The sequence below is a fragment of the Pelophylax lessonae genome (assembly GCF_965119305.1).
Source record: "Pelophylax lessonae genome assembly, chromosome: 3".
NCBI lineage: Eukaryota > Metazoa > Chordata > Amphibia > Anura > Ranidae > Pelophylax > Pelophylax lessonae.
Genome location: NC_138770.1, coordinates 9,931,595 through 9,954,853, shown reverse-complemented (window position 1 = coordinate 9,954,853; position 23,259 = coordinate 9,931,595). Strand labels below are relative to the sequence as shown.

The following is a 23,259-nucleotide window of genomic DNA, read 5'->3' as shown; positions in this document are numbered from 1 at the left end:
CCCTGTTTACACCTATGATCACAGCATCTACAGGGGGGAAGTCAGCCGTCATTACCCTAATTTACAGGTCTGGGATATCACGTGATTAAATGCGAGAACCACAATGGAAGTTGATGGAGAAAGACATGAAGTGGTGTGTCACAATAAGCCATATCGTTCAGAATCCCCACCTTTTACCATGACCACCAATCATTGCTGCACCATGCATCAGTGCCAGGACAAGGTCATCTAGAGCCCAGGGTGTATGAGCATCGTGTGTCAGCAAAATCCCCCCCCTCCCCCCCAAAAAAAAACACTGAGCACTAATTTGCAAGCTTACCCTCAAGCATAAATTCACCCCCTTCCAGCACAAGTCCTTCCCCTCCCCCACCAATTCCCCAAAATTCACCCCTCCTACCACAAATCCTCCATCCCTAAAATTTCCCCTCCTAGTAAACATCTTCCTACTCCCACTTTAAAGCCCCCCCTCCCAGCACAAACTCCCCCCAAATCCCCCACTTCTAGTACAAATCCCCCCCCACCCCCCTTACCCACACAAATCTCCTTAAATCACCACTCAAAGCACATCGCCCTCCTAGGACATTTACCCCCTGCTGCCACCCAAGTTCCCCCTTCCAACACAAATCCCTTCCCCACAATCTCCTTGTGGCACCCCCCCCCCACCTCCCATTAAACTACAGTTCCCCTCCTGCCGCCCCTCCTGCCCACCCCTTGTCCCGGCCCTGCATGGAAGTCTGTATTTTACACTAGCCCTCAGAACACTGTCCCTAATAGCTGGTTGTATTTTCCCCAGCCCAAGAGTTCCCAGGCCTCCCCTTAAGCCACTATATCAAAACTGTATTACATGTTACATGATAAATAAACATTCAAATATTTGTAAATTATTTGCATTACTGCCCCCCTATTCCAAAATTAAATTTTCTGAAATTGCTTCTACCAGTTTTTCCCACTGAATGTATATTATAATCACCTTATTTTTTTAATAAATATAATATACATGAAAGATGCATCCCAACTATGCCATTCATTAGGTCTGTATTCACAATCAGTGGTGTATTTTGGTTTTGTGTTGCTTTAGACAGGCTAAAATTGGGCGCCCCCCCCCCTTCCCCTCTTATGTAAATTTGCCCACCACTTCCTGTTTAACAGATGTGACGCCCTCCAAAATTGAAGGACTACAAGTCCCAGAAAGAACCCCTGAGATCTAATGAGAGGGGGGTGAGAGAGAGAGGAGGGGGGTGAGAGAGAGAGGGGGTGGGTGAGGGCGGGTGTGAGAGAGAGGGGGATAAGAGAGAATGGGTGGGTAAGGGAGGGTGAGAGGGGATGTGAGAGAGAGAGAGAGAGAAAGTGGTGGGGGAGAGAGAGGATGGGGGTGAGAGAGGGGATGAGAGAGAGAGGGGGATGAGAGAGAGGGGAGAGAGGGGGATGAGAGAGAGGAGGGATGAGAGAGAGGGGAGAGAGGGGGATGAGAGAGAGAGGGGGATGAGAGAGAGGGGGATGAGAGAGAGGGGAGAGAGGGGGATGAGAGAGAGAGAGAGGGGAGAGAGGGGGATGAGAGAGAGGGGAGAGAGGGGGATGAGAGAGAGGGGGGGGATGAGAGAGAGGGGAGAGAGGGGGATGAGAGAGAGAGGGGGATGAGAGAGAGGGGAGAGAGGGGGATGAGAGAGAGGGGGGGGATGAGAGAGAGGGGAGAGAGGGGGATGAGAGAGAGAGAGGGGGATGAGAGAGAGGGGAGAGAGGGGGATGAGAGAGAGGGGAGAGAGGGGGATGAGAGAGAGAGGAGAGAGGGGGATGAGAGAGAGGGGAGAGAGGGGGATGAGAGAGAGAGGGGGATGAGAGAGAGAGGGGGATGAGAGAGAGGGGAGAGAGGAGGTTGAGAGAGAGAGAGGGGGATGAGAGAGAGGGGAGAGAGGGGGATGAGAGAGAGGGGAGAGAGGGGGATGAGAGAGAGGGGGGATGAGAGAGAGGGGGATGAGAGAGAGGGGAGAGAGGGGGATGAGAGAGAGGGGAGAGAGGGGGATGAGAGAGAGGGGGGGATGAGAGAGAGGGGAGAGAGGGGGATGAGAGAGAGAGGGGGATGAGAGAGAGGGGAGAGAGGGGGATGAGAGAGAGGGGAGAGAGGGGGATGAGAGAGAGGGGAGAGAGGGGGATGAGAGAGAGGGGAGAGAGGGGGATGGGAGAGAGGGGGATGAGAGAGAGAGGGGGATGAGAGAGAGGGGAGAGAGGGGGGATGAGAGAGAGAGAGGAGAAAGGGGGATGAGAGAGAGGGGAGAGAGGGGGATGAGAGAGAGAGGAGAGAGGGGGATGAGAGAGAGGGGAGAGAGGGGGGATGAGAGAGAGGGGAGAGAGGGGGATGAGAGATAGAGAGAGGGTGGGGGAGAGAACAAGGGGGAATAAGTGAGAGTTGGAGACCCCCTAGCCCTGCCTGCAGTCCCTCCTGTTCCCCCTGTCTGTGGGTAGGTGTGTGTGATGCACCTACCTCCCGCCCGTCCTCGTCTTCTGGGCCCTCGGTCAGTCTGTCTTCCTGTTGATGTCCCAACTGGGAGTGGAGATGAGGTTTAGAGAAGGAGTGCAGGCTCTGGGAAATGCCAGGGATGCTGCACCCATTGCTGCTTAGGACAGGATGGTTCAGTGGCAGTGGAGGTCTTCTCCCTCCCGGGCTCTCAGTTGTAGCCAGCCTCCAGGGCCGGCCAGCTGCCCACTTGCTGTGTGAAGACGCCGCAGCTCAGCCACAGCTCAGCAGCTCAGCAGCTGCTGTCAGAGGTGGCTTGGCGGATTTTGCTCCTGATGCCCTTCACCCCACTGTCACTGAACAAGCAGGACTCTTTGGGCCCCACAAGCGCTAGGCACGAAGGAGGAGGAAGTTAGATCCTCCTCCAGTTTGAATTATGTGCTGGGCCAGGGAGTCACGGCAGTGACGTCCCTGGTTGCTAGACGCCAGCCGGCTGTGGAGGCGGTGGCAGCTATTTTGCCTCCCCCCTGAAAAGTGCTGCCCTAAGCCTGGGCCTTCTCGGCCTAGGTCAAAATACAACACTATTCACAATGTCTCCTATACAGCATCTAATCATCACATCTGCAAAATATTTCCTCTTATATTAACAGAATCTACACTTTGCTGGTTTTTTTTTTTCCATTTTTTTATAACTTTACACACTACACAACATCCAACAAATATCACAGGCCAGGCAAGGACATGTGACACACATAAGCCAATTGTGCTCTTAGCTTTCAAAAGAAAACGTTTCAAAACTAATGGCAAAAGTTTGTGAATTTCACTACATCAGAGTGTTCCAAACTTGCTGCTCTGATATGTATATGGAGCTATGGATGTGAGACTTTAAAGCGGAGTTCCACTGGCTTTTGTGTTTATTAAAAGTCAGCAGCTACAAAAAGTGTACTCACCTGTCCTATGGTCCAGCGATTCAGCCGGGGGGAGCCTCGGTTCTCTCCGTCTTCTCCCCTCGGCGCCGGAATCTCTACTGTGGGCACCCAGCTGTGACAGCTTGCGGCTTCACAGCCGGGTGCACACTGCGCATGCGTGAGTCGTGACTGGCCAGGCAAACTTCTGGGACCTGTGATATGTCCCAGAAGACTGCAGGGAGGGAGGGAGAGGGGAGAACTCCTGCCCGAGCTGCCTAGGCGGCCTGAGCAGAAGTCGGAGTGAGTACCTGTCAAAACTAGGTACCCTAGTATGGGTTATGAGTAAGTGACCTACAGAGTCGTGAAACGCGTCAACCGTGTCCATGTCAGTTTGATGCACCCTTGTCTTTTATGAATGGGAATAAACACTTCAAGTTCATTCACCTCTGAGTGCGGTCACTATTTCTCTTTGGAAGCTCAAAACTAGGTACCCCCCCCCCCCTAAAAAAATTACATGCCAAATGTGGCATGTCAGGGGGTCAGGTGGCCTTAAAGCGGAAGTCTACTTTTGAGTGGAACTCTGCTTTAATATGTGGAAAGCTACAATGTAACACTGAGGATGAGGTATTCATACAGTCATCTATACCGTGGTAACATTGTCATATTACTGGAGTTCATACCGTACATTGTAGTCCAAATGGACATTTCGAATATTTTCTGTTCACAAGCAAAACTGTTTCATGATTGTGAAGTCTATATGGTGCCATATCATAGACCACTATGGTGAAGTCATATTGTAACACATTCATCTTCAACTTTATTAAAACGCCGTAAACATGCAAGTATCATAAAACACTGCATAAACCATCTCTAATGACCCTTACATATACATCCAAACTTTTGAACTTCAGAATGAGGGACACTTGAGGGAGTTAGTGACCTGTGGCATGCGTAGCTTGGCAAAATGGGTGTGGCCAAATGCTTAAGAGCGAGAGGGGCTGAAGGGGCATGGTTTAAAAAAATGTGCTTCCTTGTACTAAATGTGGAAGGATTCAGTAGTGCGTTTCGTGCATAGTGAAAGGTTCAGAAATGCCTTACGTACGAGGTGCAAGGTTCAGGAGTGCATTTTGTACAAATTGCAAGGTTCAGGAATGCAATACATACAGAGTGGGTTGTACAGAGTGTAAGGTTCAGGAGTGCGTTGTACAGAGTGTAAGGTTCAGGAGTGCGTTGTACAGAGTGTAAGGTTCAGGAGTGCGTTGTGCAGAGTGCAAGGTTCAGGAGTGCGTTGTGCAGAGTGCAAGGGTCAGGAGCGCGTTGTGCAGAGTGCAAGGGTCAGGAGCGCGTTACATACAGAGAACAAGGTTCAGGAGTGCATTGTACAGAGTTCAAGGTTCAGGAGTGCATTGTGCAAGGTTCAGGAGTGCATTGTGCAGAGTGCAAGGTTCAGGAGTGCGTTGTACAGAGTGCAAGGTTCCGGAGTGTGTTGTACAGAGTGCAAGGTTCAGGAGTGCGTTGTACAGAGTGCAAGGTTCAGGAATGTGTTACATACAGAGAGCAAGGTTCAGGAGTGCATTGTGCAAGGTTCAGGAGTGCATTGTGCAGAGTGCAAGGTTCAGGAGTGCGTTGTACAGAGTGCAAGGTTCAGGAGTGCGTTGTAAAGAGTGCAAGGTTCAGGAGTGCAAGGTTCAGGAATGTGTTACATACAGAGAGCAAGGTTCAGGAGTGCATTGTGCAAGGTTCAGGAGTGCGTTGTACAGAGTGCAAGGTTCAGGAGTGCATTGTGCAAGGTTCAGGAGTGCATTGTGCAAGGTTCAGGAGTGCATTGTGCAGAGTGCAAGGTTCAGGAGTGCGTTGTACAGAGTGCAAGGTTCAGGAGTGCGTTGTAAAGAGTGCAAGGTTCAGGAGTGCAAGGTTCAGGAATGTGTTACATACAGAGAGCAAGGTTCAGGAGTGCATTGTGCAAGGTTCAGGAGTGCGTTGTACAGAGTGCAAGGTTCAGGAGTGCGTTGTACAGAGTGCAAGTTTCAGGAATGTGTTACATACAGAGAGCAAGGTTCAGGAGTGCATTGTAAAGAGTTCAAGGTTCAGGAGTGCATTGTGCAAGGTTCAGGAGTGCATTGTACAGAGTTCAAGGTTCAGGAGTGCATTGTGCAAGGTTCAGGAGTGCATTGAACAGAGTTCAAGGTTCAGGAGTGCATTGTGCAAGGTTCAGGAGTGCGTTGTGCAGAGTGCAAGGTTCAGGAGTGCATTGTGCAGAGTGCAAGGTTCAGGAGTGCAAGGGTCAGGAGTGCGTTGTACAGAGAGCAAGGTTCAGGAGTGCATTGTACAGAGTTCAAGGTTCAGGAGTGCGTTGTACAGAGTGCAAGGTTCAGGAGTGCATTGTACAGAGTGCAAGGTTCAGGAGTGCGTTGTACAGAGTGCAAGGGTCAGAAATGTGTTACATACAGAGAACAAGGTTCAGGAAAGCATTGTGCAAGGTTCAGGAGTGCATTGTGCAGAGTGCAAGGTTCAGGAGTGTGTTGTACAGAGTGCAAGGTTCAGGAGTGTGTTACATACAGAGAGCAAGGTTCAGGAGTGCATTGTACAGATTTCAAGGTTCAGGAGTGCATTGTGCAAGGTTTAGGAGTGCATTGTACAGAGTTCAAGGTTCAGGAGTGCATTGTACAGAGTTCAAGGTTCAGGAGTGCATTGTGCAAGGTTCAGGAGTGCGTTGTGCAGAATGCAAGGTTCAGGAGTGCGTTGTACAGAGCGCAAGGTTCAGGAGTGCGTTGTAAAGAGTGCAAGGTTCAGGAGTGCGTTATATACAGAGAGCAAGGTTCAGGAGTGCATTGTACAGAGTTCAAGGTTCAGGAGTGCATTGTGCAAGGTTCAGGAGTGCGTTGTGCAGAGTGCAAGGTTCAGGAGTGCGTTGTACAGAGTGCAAGGTTCAGGAGTTCGTTGTACAGAGTGCAAGGTTCAGGAGTGCGTTGTAAAGAGTGCAAGGTTCAGGAATGTGTTACATACAAAGAACAAGGTTCAGGAGTGCATTGTGCAAGGTTCAGGAGTGCATTGTGCAGAGTGCAAGGTTCAGGAGTGCATTGTAAAGAGTGCAAGGTTCAGGAGTGCATTGTAAAGAGTGCAAGGTTCAGGAGTGCATTGTACAGAGTGCAAGGTTCAGGAGTGCGTTGTACAGAGTGCAAGGTTCAGGAGTGCGTTGTACAGAGTTCAAGGTTCAGGAGTGCGTTGTGCAAGGTTCAGGAGTGCATTGTGCAGAGTGCAAGGTTCAGGAGTGCGTTGTACAGGGTGCAAGGTCCAGGAGTGCGTTGTAAAGAGTGCAAGGTTCAGGAGTGCGTTGTACAGAGGGCAAGGTTCAGGAGTGCGTTGTGCAGAGTGCAAGGTTCAGGAGTGCGTTGTGCAGAGTGCAAGGTTCAGGAGTGCGTTGTGCAGAGTGCAAGGTTCAGGAGTGCGTTGTACAGAGTTCAAGGTTCAGGAGTGCATTGTGCAAGGTTCAGGAGTGCGTTGTACAGAGTGCAAGGTTCAGGAGTGTGTTGTACAGAGTGCAAGGTTCAGGAATGTGTTACATACAAAGAACAAGGTTCAGGAGTGCATTGTGCAAGGTTCAGGAGTGCATTGTGCAGAGTGCAAGGTTCAGGAGTGCGTTGTACAGAGTGCAAGGTTCAGGAGTGCGTTGTAAAGAGTGCAAGGTTCAGGAGTGCGTTATATACAGAGAGCAAGGTTCAGGAGTGCATTGTACAGAGTTCAAGGTTCAGGAGTGCATTGTGCAAGGTTCAGGAGTGCGTTGTGCAGAGTGCAAGGTTCAGGAGTGCGTTGTACAGAGTGCAAGGTTCAGGAGTTCGTTGTACAGAGTGCAAGGTTCAGGAGTTCGTTGTACAGAGTGCAAGGTTCAGGAGTGCGTTGTAAAGAGTGCAAGGTTCAGGAATGTGTTACATACAAAGAACAAGGTTCAGGAGTGCATTGTGCAAGGTTCAGGAGTGCATTGTGCAGAGTGCAAGGTTCAGGAGTGCATTGTAAAGAGTGCAAGGTTCAGGAGTGCATTGTAAAGAGTGCAAGGTTCAGGAGTGCATTGTACAGAGTGCAAGGTTCAGGAGTGCGTTGTACAGAGTGCAAGGTTCAGGAGTGCGTTGTACAGAGTTCAAGGTTCAGGAGTGCGTTGTGCAAGGTTCAGAAGTGCATTGTGCAGAGTGCAAGGTTCAGGAGTGCGTTGTACAGGGTGCAAGGTCCAGGAGTGCGTTGTAAAGAGTGCAAGGTTCAGGAGTGCGTTGTACAGAGGGCAAGGTTCAGGAGTGCGTTGTGCAGAGTGCAAGGTTCAGGAGTGCGTTGTGCAGAGTGCAAGGTTCAGGAGTGCGTTGTGCAGAGTGCAAGGTTCAGGAGTGCGTTGTACAGAGTTCAAGGTTCAGGAGTGCATTGTGCAAGGTTCAGGAGTGCGTTGTACAGAGTGCAAGGTTCAGGAGTGTGTTGTACAGAGTGCAAGGTTCAGGAATGTGTTACATACAAAGAACAAGGTTCAGGAGTGCATTGTGCAAGGTTCAGGAGTGCATTGTGCAGAGTGCAAGGTTCAGGAGTGCGTTGTAAAGAGTGCAAGGTTCTGGAGTGCGTTGTACAGAGTGCAAGGTTCAGGAATGTGTTACATACAGAGAGCAAGGTTCAGGAGTGCATTGTACAGAGTTCAAGGTTCAGGAGTGCATTGTACAGAGTTCAAGGTTCAGGAGTGCATTGTGCAAGGTTCAGGAGTGCGTTGTACAGAGTGCAAGGTTCAGGAGTGCGTTGTGCAAGGTTCCGGAGTGCGTTGTGCAGAGTGCAAGGTTCCGGAGTGCGTTGTGCAGAGTGCAAGGTTTCCGGAGTGCGTTGTGCAGAGTGCAAGGTTCCGGAGTGCGTTGTGCAGAGTGCAAGGTTCCGGAGTGCGTTAAATACAGAGAGCAAGGTTCAGGAGTGCAAGGTTCAGGAGTGCGTTGTGCAGAGTGCAAGGTTCAGGAGTGTATTGTGCAGAGTGCTAGGTTCAGGAGTGTGTTGTACAGAGTGCAAGGGTCAGGAGTGCATTACATACAGAGAACAAGGTTCAGGAGTGCATTGTGCAAGGTTCAGGAGTGCGTTGTACAGAGTGCAAGGTTCAGGAGTGCAATGTGCAAGGTTCAGGAGTGCGTTGTACAGAGTGCAAGGTTCAGGAGTGCGTTGTAAAGAGTGCAAGGTTCAGGAGTGCGTTGTGCAGAGTGCAAGGTTCAGGAGTGCGTTGTACAGAGTTCAAGGTTCAGGAGTGCATTGTGCAAGGTTCAGGAGTGCGTTGTACAGAGTGCAAGGTTCAGGAGTGTGTTGTACAGAGTGCAAGGTTCAGGAGTGCGTTGTAAAGAGTGCAAGGTTCAGGAATGTGTTACATACAAAGAACAAGGTTCAGGAGTGCATTGTGCAAGGTTCAGGAGTGCATTGTGCAGAGTGCAAGGTTCAGGAGTGCGTTGTACAGAGTGCAAGGTTCAGGAGTGCGTTGTAAAGAGTGCAAGGTTCTGGAGTGCCTTGTACAGAGTGCAAGGTTCAGGAATGTGTTACATACAGAGAGCAAGGTTCAGGAGTGCATTGTACAGAGTTCAAGGTTCAGGAGTGCATTGTGCAAGGTTCAGGAGTGCGTTGTACAGAGTGCAAGGTTCAGGAGTGCGTTGTGCAAGGTTCCGGAGTGCGTTGTGCAGAGTGCAAGGTTCCGGAGTGCGTTGTGCAGAGTGCAAGGTTCCGGAGTGCGTTGTGCAGAGTGCAAGGTTCCGGAGTGCGTTAAATACAGAGAGCAAGGTTCAGGAGTGCAAGGTTCAGGAGTGCGTTGTGCAGAGTGCAAGGTTCAGGAGTGTATTGTGCAGAGTGCTAGGTTCAGGAGTGTGTTGTACAGAGTGCAAGGGTCAGGAGTGCATTACATACAGAGAACAAGGTTCAGGAGTGCATTGTGCAAGGTTAAGGAGTGCGTTGTGCAGAGTGCAAGGTTCAGGAGTGCGTTGTAAAGAGTGCAAGGTTCAGGAGTGCGTTGTACAGAGTGCAAGGTTCAGGAATGTGTTACATACAGAGAACAAGGTTCAGGAGTGCATTGTACAGAGTTCAAGGTTCAGGAGTGCATTGTGCAAGGTTCAGGAGTGCAATGTGCAAGGTTCAGGAGTGCGTTGTACAGAGTGCAAGGTTCAGGAGTGCGTTGTAAAGAGTGCAAGGTTCAGGAGTGCGTTGTACAGAGTGCAAGGTTCAGGAGTGCGTTGTACAGAGTGCAAGGTTCAGGAATGTGTTACATACAGAGAGCAAGGTTCAGGAGTGCATTGTGCAAGGTTCAGGAGTGCATTGTGCAGAGTGCAAGGTTCAGGAGTGCGTTGTACAGAGTGCAAGGTTCAGGAATGTGTTACATACAGAGAGCAAGGTTCAGGAGTGCATTGTACAGAGTTCAAGGTTCAGGAGTGCATTGTGCAAGGTTCAGGAGTGCGTTGTGCAGAGTGTAAGGTTCAGGAGTGCGTTGTACAGAGTGCAAGGTTCAGGAGTGCGTTGTACAGAGTGCAAGGTTCAGGAGTGCGATGTACAGAGTGCAAGGTTCAGGAGTGCGTTACATACAGAGAGCAAGGTTCAGGAGTGCATTGTACAGAGTTCAAGGTTCAGGAGTGCATTGTGCAAGGTTCAGGAGTGCATTGTACAGAGTTCAAGGTTCAGGAGTGCGTTGTACAGAGTTCAAGGTTCAGGAGTGCATTGTGCAAGGTTCAGGAGTGCATTGTACAGAGTTCAAGGATCAGGAGTGCATTGTGCAAGGTTCAGGAGTGTGTTGTGCAGAGTGTAAGGTTCAGGAGTGCGTTGTGCAGAGTGCAAGGTTCAGGAGTGCGTTGTGCAGAGTGCAAGGTTCAGGAGTGCGTTGTACAGAGTGCAAGGTTCAGGAGTGCGTTGTACAGAGTGCAAGGTTCAGGAGTGCGTTGTACAGAGTTCAAGGTTCAGGAGTGCATTGTGCAAGGTTCAGGAGTGCGTTGTGCAGAGTGTAAGGTTCAGGAGTGCATTACATTCATAGTCAAGGTTCAGGAGTGCATTGTACAGAGTTCAAGGTTCAGGAGTGCATTGTGCAAGGTTCAGGAGTGCGTTGTGCAGAGTGTAAGGTTCAGGAGTGCGTTGTGCAGAGTGCAAGGTTCAGGAGTGCGTTGTACAGAGTTCAAGGTTCAGGAGTGCATTGTGCAAGGTTCAGGAGTGCATTGTGCAGAGTGCAAGGTTCAGGAGTGCGTTGTACAGAGTGCAAGGTTCAGGAATGTGTTACATACAGAGAGCAAGGTTCAGGAGTGCATTGTACAGAGTTCAAGGTTCAGGAGTGCATTGTGCAAGGTTCAGGAGTGCGTTGTGCAGAGTGTAAGGTTCAGGAGTGCGTTGTACAGAGTGCAAGGTTCAGGAGTGCGTTGTACAGAGTGCAAGGTTCAGGAGTGCGATGTACAGAGTGCAAGGTTCAGGAGTGCGTTACATACAGAGAGCAAGGTTCAGGAGTGCATTGTACAGAGTTCAAGGTTCAGGAGTGCATTGTGCAAGGTTCAGGAGTGCATTGTACAGAGTTCAAGGTTCAGGAGTGCGTTGTACAGAGTTCAAGGTTCAGGAGTGCATTGTGCAAGGTTCAGGAGTGCATTGTACAGAGTTCAAGGATCAGGAGTGCATTGTGCAAGGTTCAGGAGTGTGTTGTGCAGAGTGTAAGGTTCAGGAGTGCGTTGTGCAGAGTGCAAGGTTCAGGAGTGCGTTGTACAGAGTGCAAGGTTCAGGAGTGCGTTGTACAGAGTGCAAGGTTCAGGAGTGCGTTGTACAGAGTTCAAGGTTCAGGAGTGCATTGTGCAAGGTTCAGGAGTGCGTTGTGCAGAGTGTAAGGTTCAGGAGTGCATTACATTCATAGTCAAGGTTCAGGAGTGCATTGTACAGAGTTCAAGGTTCAGGAGTGCATTGTGCAAGGTTCAGGAGTGCGTTGTGCAGAGTGTAAGGTTCAGGAGTGCGTTGTGCAGAGTGCAAGGTTCAGGAGTGCGTTGTACAGAGTTCAAGGTTCAGGAGTGCATTGTGCAAGGTTCAGGAGTGCATTGTGCAGAGTGCAAGGTTCAGGAGTGCGTTGTACAGGGTGCAAGGTCCAGGAGTGCGTTGTACAGAGGGCAAGGTTCAGGAGTGCATTGTACAGAGTGCAATGTTCAGGAGTGCATTGTACAGAGTGCAAGGTTCAGGAGTGCATTGTACAGAGTGCAAGGTTCAGGAGTGCATTGTGCAAGGTTCAGGAGTGCGTTGTGCAGAGTGTAAGGTTCAGGAGTGCGTTGTGCAGAGTGCAAGGTTCAGGAGTGCGTTAAATACAGAGAGCAAGGTTCAGGAGTGCAAGGTTCAGGAGTGCGTTGTGCAGAGTGCAAGGTTCAGGAGTGTATTGTGCAGAGTGCTAGGTTCAGGAGTGTGTTGTACAGAGTGCAAGGGTCAGGAGTGCATTACATACAGAGAACAAGGTTCAGGAGTGCATTGTGCAAGGTTAAGGAGTGCGTTGTGCAGAGTGCAAGGTTCAGGAGTGCGTTGTAAAGAGTGCAAGGTTCAGGAGTGCGTTGTACAGAGTGCAAGGTTCAGGAATGTGTTACATACAGAGAGCAAGGTTCAGGAGTGCATTGTGCAAGGTTCAGGAGTGCATTGTGCAGAGTGCAAGGTTCAGGAGTGCATTGTACAGAGTTCAAGGTTCAGGAGTGCATTGTGCAAGGTTCAGGAGTGCAATGTGCAAGGTTCAGGAGTGCGTTGTACAGAGTGCAAGGTTCAGGAGTGCGTTGTAAAGAGTGCAAGGTTCAGGAGTGCGTTGTACAGAGTGCAAGGTTCAGGAGTGCGTTGTACAGAGTGCAAGGTTCAGGAATGTGTTACATACAGAGAGCAAGGTTCAGGAGTGCATTGTGCAAGGTTCAGGAGTGCATTGTGCAGAGTGCAAGGTTCAGGAGTGCGTTGTACAGAGTGCAAGGTTCAGGAATGTGTTACATACAGAGAGCAAGGTTCAGGAGTGCATTGTACAGAGTTCAAGGTTCAGGAGTGCATTGTGCAAGGTTCAGGAGTGCGTTGTGCAGAGTGTAAGGTTCAGGAGTGCGTTGTACAGAGTGCAAGGTTCAGGAGTGCGTTGTACAGAGTGCAAGGTTCAGGAGTGCGATGTACAGAGTGCAAGGTTCAGGAGTGCGATGTACAGAGTGCAAGGTTCAGGAGTGCGTTACATACAGAGAGCAAGGTTCAGGAGTGCATTGTACAGAGTTCAAGGTTCAGGAGTGCATTGTGCAAGGTTCAGGAGTGCATTGTACAGAGTTCAAGGTTCAGGAGTGCGTTGTACAGAGTTCAAGGTTCAGGAGTGCATTGTGCAAGGTTCAGGAGTGCATTGTACAGAGTTCAAGGATCAGGAGTGCATTGTGCAAGGTTCAGGAGTGTGTTGTGCAGAGTGTAAGGTTCAGGAGTGCGTTGTGCAGAGTGCAAGGTTCAGGAGTGCGTTGTACAGAGTGCAAGGTTCAGGAGTGCGTTGTACAGAGTGCAAGGTTCAGGAGTGCGTTGTACAGAGTTCAAGGTTCAGGAGTGCATTGTGCAAGGTTCAGGAGTGCGTTGTGCAGAGTGTAAGGTTCAGGAGTGCATTACATTCATAGTCAAGGTTCAGGAGTGCATTGTACAGAGTTCAAGGTTCAGGAGTGCATTGTGCAAGGTTCAGGAGTGCGTTGTGCAGAGTGTAAGGTTCAGGAGTGCGTTGTGCAGAGTGCAAGGTTCAGGAGTGCGTTGTACAGAGTGCAAGGTTCAGGAATGTGTTACATACAGAGAGCAAGGTTCAGGAGTGCATTGTACAGAGTTCAAGGTTCAGGAGTGCATTGTGCAAGGTTCAGGAGTGCATTGTGCAGAGTGCAAGGTTCAGGAGTGCGTTGTACAGGGTGCAAGGTCCAGGAGTGCGTTGTACAGAGGGCAAGGTTCAGGAGTGCATTGTACAGAGTGCAATGTTCTGGAGTGCATTGTACAGAGTGCAAGGTTCAGGAGTGCATTGTACAGAGTGCAAGGTTCAGGAGTGTGTTGTAAAGAGTGCAAGGTTCAGGAGTGCTTTGTAAAGAGTGCAAGGTTCAGGAGTGCGTTACATACAGAGAGCAAGGTTCAGGAGTGCATTGTACAGAGTGCAAGGTTCAGGAGTGCATTGTGCAAGGTTCAGGAGTGCGTTGTGCAGAGTGCAAGGTTCCGGAGTGCGTTGTACAGAGTGCAAGGTTCAGGAGTGCGTTGTACAGAGTGCAAGGTTCAGGAGTGCGTTGTACAGAGTGCAAGGTTCAGGAATGTGTTACATACAAAGTGCAAGGTTCAGGAGTGCATTGTGCAGAGTGTAAGGTTCAGGAGTGCGTTGTAAAGAGTGCAAGGTTCAGGAGTGCGTTGTACAGAGTACAAGGTTCAGGAGTGCGTTGTACAGAGTACAAGGTTCAGGAGTGCGTTGTACAGAGTACAAGGTTCAGGAGTGCGTTGTACAGAGTGCAAGGTTCAGGAGTGCGTTGTAAAGAGTGCAAGGTTCAGGAGTGCGTTGTAAAGAGTGCAAGGTTCAGGAGTGCGTTGTAAAGAGTGCAAGGTTCAGGAATGTGTTACATACAGAGAGCAAGGTTCAGGAGTGCATTGTACAGAGTTCAAGATTCAGGAGTGCATTGTGCAAGGTTCAGGAGTGCGTTGTGCAGAGTGCAAGGTCCAGGAGTGCGTTGTACAGAGTGCAAGGTTCAGGAGTGCGTTGCACAGAGTGCAAGGTTCAGGAATGTGTTACATACAGAGAGCAAGGTTCAGGAGTGCATTGTGCAAGGTTCAGGAGTGCGTTGTACAGAGTGCAAGGTTCAGGAGTGCGTTGTACAGAGTGCAAGGTTCAGGAGTGCGTTGTACAGAGTGCAAGGTTCAGGAGTGTGTTACATACAGAGAGCAAGGTTCAGGAGTGCATTGTACAGAGTTCAAGGTTCAGGAGTGCATTGTGCAAGGTTCAGGAGTGCATTGTACAGAGTTCAAGGTTCAGGAGTGCATTGTGCAAGGTTCAGGAGTGCGTTGTGCAGAGTGTAAGGTTCAGGAGTGGGTTGTACAGAGTGCAAGGTTCAGGAGTGCGTTGTACAGAGTGCAAGGTTCAGGAGTGCGTTGTACAGAGTGCAAGGTTCAGGAGTGCGTTGTACAGAGTGCAAGGTTCAGGAGTGCGTTGTACAGAGTGCAAGGTTCAGGAGTGCATTGTGCAAGGTTCAGGAGTGCGTTGTACAGAGTGTAAGGTTCAGGAGTGCGTTGTGCAGAGTGTAAGGTTCAGGAGTGCATTACATACATAGTTCAAGGTTCAGGAGTGCATTGTACAGAGTTCAAGGTTCAGGAGTGCATTGTGCAAGGTTCAGGAGTGCGTTGTGCAGAGTTTAAGGTTCAGGAGTGCGTTGTACAGAGTGCAAGGTTCAGGAGTGCGTTGTACAGAGTGCAAGGTTCAGGAGTGCGTTGTACAGAGTTCAAGGTTCAGGAGTGCATTGTGCAAGGTTCAGGAGTGCGTTGTGCAGAGTGTAAGATTCAGGAGTGCGTTGTGCAGAGTGTAAGGTTCAGGAGTGCATTACATACATAGTTCAAGGTTCAGGAGTGCATTGTACAGAGTTCAAGGTTCAGGAGTGCATTGTGCAAGGTTCAGGAGTGCGTTGTGCAGAGTTTAAGGTTCAGGAGTGCGTTGTACAGAGTGCAAGGTTCAGGAGTGCGTTGTACAGAGTGCAAGGTTCAGGAGTGCGTTGTACAGAGTTCAAGGTTCAGGAGTGCGTTGTACAGAGTTCAAGGTTCAGGAGTGCGTTGTACAGAGTTCAAGGTTCAGGAGTGCGTTGTGCAGAGTGTAAGGTTCAGGAGTGCGTTGTGCAGAGTGCAAAGTTCAGGAGTGCATTACATACATAGTTCAAGGTTCAGGAGTGCATTGTACAGAGTTCAAGGTTCAGGAGTGCATTGTGCAAGGTTCAGGAGTGCGTTGTGCAGAGTTTAAGGTTCAGGAGTGCGTTGTACAGAGTGCAAGGTTCAGGAGTGCGTTGTACAGAGTGCAAGGTTCAGGAGCGCGTTGTACAGAGTGCAAGGTTCAGGAGTGCGTTGTACAGAGTGCAAGGGTCAGGAGCGCGTTGTACAGAGTGCAAGGTTCAGGAGTGCGTTGTACAGAGTGCAAGGTTCAGGAGTGCGTTGTACAGAGTGCAAGGTTCAGGAGTGCATTGTGCAAGGTTCAGGAGTGCGTTGTGCAGAGTATAAGGTTCAGGAGTGCGTTGTGCAGAGTGTAAGGTTCAGGAGTGCGTTGTGCAGAGTGTAAGGTTCAGGAGTGCGTTGTGCAGAGTGCAAGGTTCAGGAGTGCGTTGTACAGAGTGCAAGGTTCAGGAGTGCGTTGTACAGAGTGCAAGGTTCAGGAGTGCGTTGTACAGAGTGCAAGGTTCAGGAGTGCATTGTGCAAGGTTCAGGAGTGCGTTGTGCAGAGTGTAAGGTTCAGGAGTGCGTTGTGCAGAGTGTAAGGTTCAGGAGTGCATTACATACATAGTTCAAGGTTCAGGAGTGCATTGTACAGAGTTCAAGGTTCAGGAGTGCATTGTGCAAGGTTCAGGAGTGCGTTGTGCAGAGTTTAAGGTTCAGGAGTGCGTTGTACAGAGTGCAAGGTTCAGGAGTGCGTTGTACAGAGTTCAAGGTTCAGGAGTGCATTGTGCAAGGTTCAGGAGTGCGTTGTGCAGAGTGTAAGATTCAGGAGTGCGTTGTGCAGAGTGTAAGGTTCAGGAGTGCATTACATACATAGTTCAAGGTTCAGGAGTGCATTGTACAGAGTTCAAGGTTCAGGAGTGCATTGTGCAAGGTTCAGGAGTGCGTTGTGCAGAGTTTAAGGTTCAGGAGTGCGTTGTGCAGAGTTTAAGGTTCAGGAGTGCGTTGTACAGAGTGCAAGGTTCAGGAGTGCGTTGTACAGAGTGCAAGGTTCAGGAGTGCGTTGTACAGAGTTCAAGGTTCAGGAGTGCGTTGTACAGAGTTCAAGGTTCAGGAGTGCGTTGTACAGAGTTCAAGGTTCAGGAGTGCGTTGTACAGAGTTCAAGGTTCAGGAGTGCGTTGTGCAGAGTGTAAGGTTCAGGAGTGCGTTGTGCAGAGTGCAAAGTTCAGGAGTGCATTACATACATAGTTCAAGGTTCAGGAGTGCATTGTGCAAGGTTCAGGAGTGCGTTGTGCAGAGTGTAAGGTTCAAGAGTGCGTTGTACAGAGTGCAAGGTTCAGGAGTGCGTTGTACAGAGTGCAAGGTTCAGGAGCGCGTTGTACAGAGTGCAAGGTTCAGGAGTGCGTTGTACAGAGTGCAAGGGTCAGGAGCGCGTTGTACAGAGTGCAAGGTTCAGGAGTGCGTTGTACAGAGTGCAAGGTTCAGGAGTGCGTTGTACAGAGTGCAAGGTTCAGGAGTGCATTGTGCAAGGTTCAGGAGTGCGTTGTGCAGAGTATAAGGTTCAGGAGTGCGTTGTGCAGAGTGTAAGGTTCAGGAGTGCGTTGTGCAGAGTGTAAGGTTCAGGAGTGCGTTGTGCAGAGTGCAAGGTTCAGGAGTGCGTTGTACAGAGTGCAAGGTTCAGGAGTGCGTTGTACAGAGTGCAAGGTTCAGGAGTGCATTGTGCAAGGTTCAGGAGTGCGTTGTGCAGAGTATAAGGTTCAGGAGTGCGTTGTGCAGAGTGTAAGGTTCAGGAGTGCATTACATACATAGTTCAAGGTTCAGGAGTGCATTGTACAGAGTTCAAGGTTCAGGAGTGCATTGTGCAAGGTTCAGGAGTGCGTTGTGCAGAGTTTAAGGTTCAGGAGTGCGTTGTATAGAGTGCAAGGTTCAGGAGTGCGTTGTACAGAGTGCAAGGTTCAGGAGTGCGTTGTACAGAGTGCAAGGTTCAGGAGTGCGTTGTACAGAGTTCAAGGTTCAGGAGTGCGTTGTACAGAGTTCAAGGTTCAGGAGTGCGTTGTACAGAGTTCAAGGTTCAGGAGTGCGTTGTGCAGAGTGTAAGGTTCAGGAGTGCGTTGTGCAGAGTGCAAAGTTCAGGAGTGCATTACATACATAGTTCAAGGTTCAGGAGTGCATTGTACAGAGTTCAAGGTTCAGGAGTGCATTGTGCAAGGTTCAGGAGTGCGTTGTGCAGAGTGTAAGGTTCAGGAGTGCGTTGTACAGAGTGCAAGGTTCAGGAGTGCGTTGTACAGAGTGCAAGGTTCAGGAGTGCGTTGTACAGAGTGCAAGGTTCAGGAGTGCGTTGTACAGAGTGCAAGGGTCAGGAGCGCGTTGTACAGAGTGCAAGGTTCAGGAGTGCGTTGTACAGAGTGCAAGGTTCAGGAGTGCGTTGTACAGAGTGCAAGGTTCAGGAGTGCGTTGTGCAGAGTATAAGGTTCAGGAGTGCGTTGTGCAGAGTGTAAGGTTCAGGAGTGCATTACATACATAGTTCAAGGTTCAGGAGTGCATTGTACAGAGTTCAAGGTTCAGGGGTGCATTGTGCAAGGTTCAGGAGTGCGTTGTGCAGAGTGTAAGGTTCAGGAGTGCGTTGTGCAGAGTGCAAGGTTCAGGAATGTGTTACATACAGAGAGCAAGGTTCAGGAGTGCATTGTACAGAGTGCAAGGTTCAGGAGTGCATTGTACAGAGTGCAAGGTTCAGGAGTGCATTGTACAGAGTGCAAGGTTCAGGAGTGCATTGTACAGAGTGCAAGGTTCAGGAGTGCGTTGTGCAGAGTGTAAGGTTCAGGAGTGCGTTGTGCAGAGTGTAAGGTTCAGGAGTGCATTGTGCAAGGTTCAGGAGTGCGTTGTGCAGAGTATAAGGTTCAGGAGTGCGTTGTGCAGAGTGTAAGGTTCAGGAGTGCATTACATACATAGTTCAAGGTTCAGGAGTGCATTGTACAGAGTTCAAGGTTCAGGGGTGCATTGTGCAAGGTTCAGGAGTGCGTTGTGCAGAGTGTAAGGTTCAGGAGTGCGTTGTGCAGAGTGCAAGGTTCAGGAATGTGTTACATACAGAGAGCAAGGTTCAGGAGTGCATTGTACAGAGTGCAAGGTTCAGGAGTGCATTGTACAGAGTGCAAGGTTCAGGAGTGCATTGTACAGAGTGCAAGGTTCAGGAGTGCGTTGTGCAGAGTGTAAGGTTCAGGAGTGCGTTGTGCAGAGTGTAAGGTTCAGGAGTGCGTTGTGCAGAGTGTAAGGTTCAGGAGTGCGTTGTGCAGAATGTAAGGTTCAGGAGTGCGTTGTGCAGAGTGTAAGGTTCAGGAGTGTGTTGTGCAGAGTGTAAGGTTCAGGAGTGTGTTGTGCAGAGTGTAAGGTTCAGGAGTGTGTTGTGCAGAGTGTAAGGTTCAGGAGTGCGTTGTGCAGAATGTAAGGTTCAGGAGTGCGTTGTGCAGAGTGTAAGGTTCAGGAGTGTGTTGTGCAGAGTGTAAGGTTCAGGAGTGTGTTGTGCAGAGTGTAAGGTTCAGGAGTGTGTTGTGCAGAGTGTAAGGTTCAGGAGTGCGTTGTGCAGAGTGCAAGGTTCAGGAATGTGTTACATACAGAGAGCAAGGTTCAGGAGTGCATTGTACAGAGTGCAAGGTTCAGGAGTGCATTGTACAGAGTGCAAGGTTCAGGAGTGCATTGTACAGAGTGCAAGGTTCAGGAGTGTGTTGTGCAGAGTGTAAGGTTCAGGAGTGCGTTGTGCAGAATGTAAGGTTCAGGAGTGTGTTGTGCAGAGTGTAAGGTTCAGGAGTGCGTTGTGCAGAATGTAAGGTTCAGGAGTGCGTTGTGCAGAGTGTAAGGTTCAGGAGTGCACTACATACATAGTTCAAGGTTCAGGAGTGCACTACTTACATAGTTCAAGGTTCAGGAGTGCATTGTACAGAGTGCAAAGTTCAGGAGTTAGTTAAACTGCAGACACCAATTAATGAAACATAGCACACTTATCTTCTAAAATTTTGATTACCAGCATACAGGTACCAAGGCAAGAATGGCGACATTAGATGGACAAAAAATGAGTGAAGCCTAGCAGGATATGGAGCAGTATGAACATTCATCCAACACAGGCAGGGATTGGTTGCCAAGCCAGGGGCGTACAGCTGCAATGAGAGTGCAGCTTTCAAATCAAAGGTCTGATGACGGGGCTCCACCCCTTTGTCCTGTGCATAGAAAAAAACAGCCGGTGCTTATATATTGCTGGCCAGGATCAATTGTAACTACTGTATGTGCACCCACAGCAGTGAGTAATACACCTGTGTGGGTGCACATACAGTAGTTACAATTGGTGTTGCCCCCTGCAACCTTCTGCCTTGGCCAGCAATGAATAAATGCCAGCTATTTTGTCTATGCATGGGACAAAGGGGCGGAGCCCCACATTTCGGCCTCACCCATCCCTGACTTTAGAGCTTTGATTTGACAGCTGTACTTGCTCTCATTCACATTGTCGCCGCATGCCCTTGGCTTTCCCACCAATCCCTTGCTGTGCTGGATGGATGGTCACACTGCTGTATATCCTGCTAGGCTGTTAGCAATGGAGTAATGCAGGACAATGTCCCGGTACAGTGGGACCACGGGACAAAGATTAAAAGGCAGGAAAGTCCCGCCCAATCCAGGACTGTTAGGAGATATGTTTATATATAAATTAGCCATACAAGGAGCAGGCACACTTTTACCTAACAGCAAGTAATCTCTGATTTGCATTATAATACGATTCACCTGCCTCTCTGATATACAGGAAATAACATTTATAACTTTTTATATAGTTACATTCTGGTGGGAGCAGTTGTGTAAATGTTTTCATAGATTTATGGGATGTAATGAAGTTTTGATATGGTCACATTTATCGGGTGGAGTTATGATAAGTTCAGCTGTTTATGATCAGTATGGAGTGATATGGTGGACAATTATAAAGGACCGGGGTAATCCATGACTACAACATATATTTAGTCTGAGTCCCCTTTACATATTTTGCTGTAGGGAATTTAGAAATATCTTTTTCTTACATCTGTTTTTAAGACATTCCGAGATTTTAGTTCTACCAGGACAGGATGAGGGTTCATTTTCTCCAGGATGTAGATCAGATCATCCTTGTAATACTCGTATATCCTCCTCAGTGATGGATCATCATATGCACACAGCTGGCGGTGGAACTCATGGATACCCCCTAGAAAAAGCACAAAGAAATACATTTTGTGTTTTATAAATGATGTGAGTTAAGTTCAGCATGGACTTTTGTCACCCTGGATAAATCCTCTGCAACCGGGGAAAGGAGTAATGGAGGTTAGAATCCCTATAAAAATCAATACAATAATAGTCCTATGAATGGGGATTTCTATTTGCACATCCACGCGTACTAGATTTAAACCCCCCACTAAGAACATTTGACTTTTAACTATTTGATGACTGACAATTTTTATGATGTCCATTGTCATTCATTCAATTTTCTGTGAGCCCAAGGAGCCAAGGACCCGCCCCCTGGGGAGTGACATGGGACCTGTTAGGGAACAAGCTGGAGAAGACCTGCCCAAAGACCTGTCATGTTAGCCAACACCCAATATGGCCACACCCATGCACGCAATGGTAATGGAAATGGATGGGAGAATGAATGTGTGCCGCAGCGCAAGCTGGTGCATCCTGGCGCATGCCACCTGCGCTAGATTATTGTACCCTCTGGTCTTTAACCACTTAAGCCCCAGCCCTATTTCGGACACTTTTTGTTCACGCGTTAAAACCAGTATTTTTTCCTAGAAAACTACTTAGAACCCCCAAACATTATATATATTTTTTTAGCAAAGACTCTGGAGAATAAAATGTCGGTCATTGCAATATTTTTTATCACGCGGTATTTGCGCAGCGGTCTTTAAAGCGCCATTTTTTTGGAAAATTTTTGAAAAATCACATTTCACTAATTTTAAAAAATACTAAACAGTAAAGTTAGCCCATTTTTTTTGTATATTGTGAAAGATGATGTGACGCCGAGTAAATAGATACCCAACATGTTACGGTTTAAAATTGCGCCCCCCGTGGGATCGCGACAAACTACGGTCAATAGAGATCTCAATCTGCGACGCTTTAAATTTATTTAACGGTTACCAGTTTTGAGTTAGAGTGTAGCTCTTTTTTTTTTAATTATTGCCCACGCTCTGGCGATCGCGGCGATACCTCACATGTGTGGTTTGAACAGCGATTTCATTTGCGGCTCGACTTCCGTATACGTTTTTTTTTGTGCGCGAGCTAACGGTGACGGGGGCGGCTAAATTTTTTTTTTTTTTTCCCATTTATTTTATTTATTTTTTTAACATTATTAAAGTTTTTAAAAAAAAATAAAAATCTGATCACTTTTATTGCTGTCACAAGCAATGTAAACATCCCTTGTGACACCAATATGTAGTGACAGGTACACTTTATGGAGGGATCGAGGGTCTAAAAGACCCCAAACCCCTCCACTACACTTCCCTGTATGCAAAATGCCGAAAACAGCATTTTTGCATACAGCCGTTTTTCAAATTTGCCGCCTTTTGCAGCACAGTAACCCGGAAGGGACGTCATGGACGCCGCCTCCGGGTTACGTCATCGGAGACCCGATCGATGCCGTTTCCGGCATTCATCGGGACTCCATCCAGCCGACGGACGTGCCGGCTGGGTGCTCGGGGCTCCCGGTGGGACGGGAGCCCCGAGCAAAGCCACGGAAGGCGGCGGGAGGGGGGGGGGATGTCCCCTCCCGCCCCCCCGGGTACCGATCGAGCGGCTCCCGAGCCGCATCGGTCGGTACCAACGGAAAGCCAACCGTCGGCTCTAAACCACGGTACCGGGATGGTGCCTCTAGCTAGAGGCATCATCCCGGTATAACACCGCAAAGTTTACTGACGTAGCCCTACGTCAGTATGCGGTAAGTGGTTAAAATAATTTATGATGCTGGCAGACTACCTGTTACTGACCTGGCTTGCCCTTGGATACCTCTTGTCTCCCTCCCAGCTCTGACCTTGGATTACCCTCATATCTGCTCTGGTCAATTGTCCTGTGTATGACTTTGGCTTGCGTTATCGTGTCTTTGTTCCCCTGTCTGCAGATCACTGGCTCCCTGACCTCTGCAACAGTCCCTGACAGCCTTCTGCTCTACCCTGCCTGATGTGATCCGCCTATGTGCCTACCTGCTGTACCCACCTGCAATACTCTACACAATAAAAAACTATAGCTGCTAGGAAGCACAGTGGTGCCAGTTGTTTACACTGGTGAAGGGACACCTGAAAGCACATATTAAGGACTTTGTTATTGAAGATCACAGCCAAGCTTGTGTTTGTTTTTTCACTTTGCACGTGTGCACTTTTCTTCTCATCAAGTGACACACCATCTACCTCTGATTAATGTTTACCTTGGACTATCCTTTTTTTTTTGCTTATTGCACATTTCCTATTTTGCACAATTGCACTTTCAGAGTCTTTAATTGTTTGCACTTCACATTATCTACCGCCTATTTTTTTTTTTTTTTACTTTTTGATGCATATTGATTAATATTTTTGTGTATTGCATATTTTATCCACATACAGTATTGTTGCACTGGACACTTTCAACATTATTCAATCATCTATGTTTAATGGTTTTACTGCGCATCTTTATACCAATGTGTCACTGTATCTACTGTATAGTTTTTATTGTGCAAGGTCAATTAATTCAGCAGCCATTTAAGGACAGCTCTACACCCATTTTGATACTTGATACATTTTATTCACTGAGGATTAGCATCTAAGTGTTAGCTACAATCCTATAGTACTCATTTATCCTTTCGTTTACTCTTATATACTGATAGTGCGAGAGTCTTACATATTTATTCTCACCTGCAATACTCACCTGTTGCTCCAGCTTACAGAACTTACCTGCTGTATCCGGCCCGCTGCACTTACCTTTGCAACCTGCTTCCTGCTATGTGCAGCCTGCACAACCTTCAGTTCTTCTGGGTCCTACCGCTCACTTCATCTGGAATCCACCTGCAGAGAGATCTC

At 48.7% G+C, this 23,259-nt stretch overlaps 1 protein-coding gene across 1 annotated transcript in view; it reads right to left on the bottom strand.

Moving 5' to 3' along the window:
* LOC309550688 (NACHT, LRR and PYD domains-containing protein 12-like) overlaps positions 1–20,423 on the bottom strand; it is a gene marked incomplete at its 3' end in the record, with an annotated part of 537,904 nt that extends 517,481 nt beyond the window's left edge. Inside the window, exon 1 of the mRNA XM_082251023.1 lies at positions 20,263–20,423. Coding sequence (XP_082107149.1) covers positions 20,263–20,319 — 57 coding nt within the window. The 5' untranslated portion in view covers positions 20,320–20,423. The remainder of the gene's footprint in view (positions 1–20,262) is intronic.
* Positions 20,424–23,259: the final 2,836 nt, after the last annotated feature.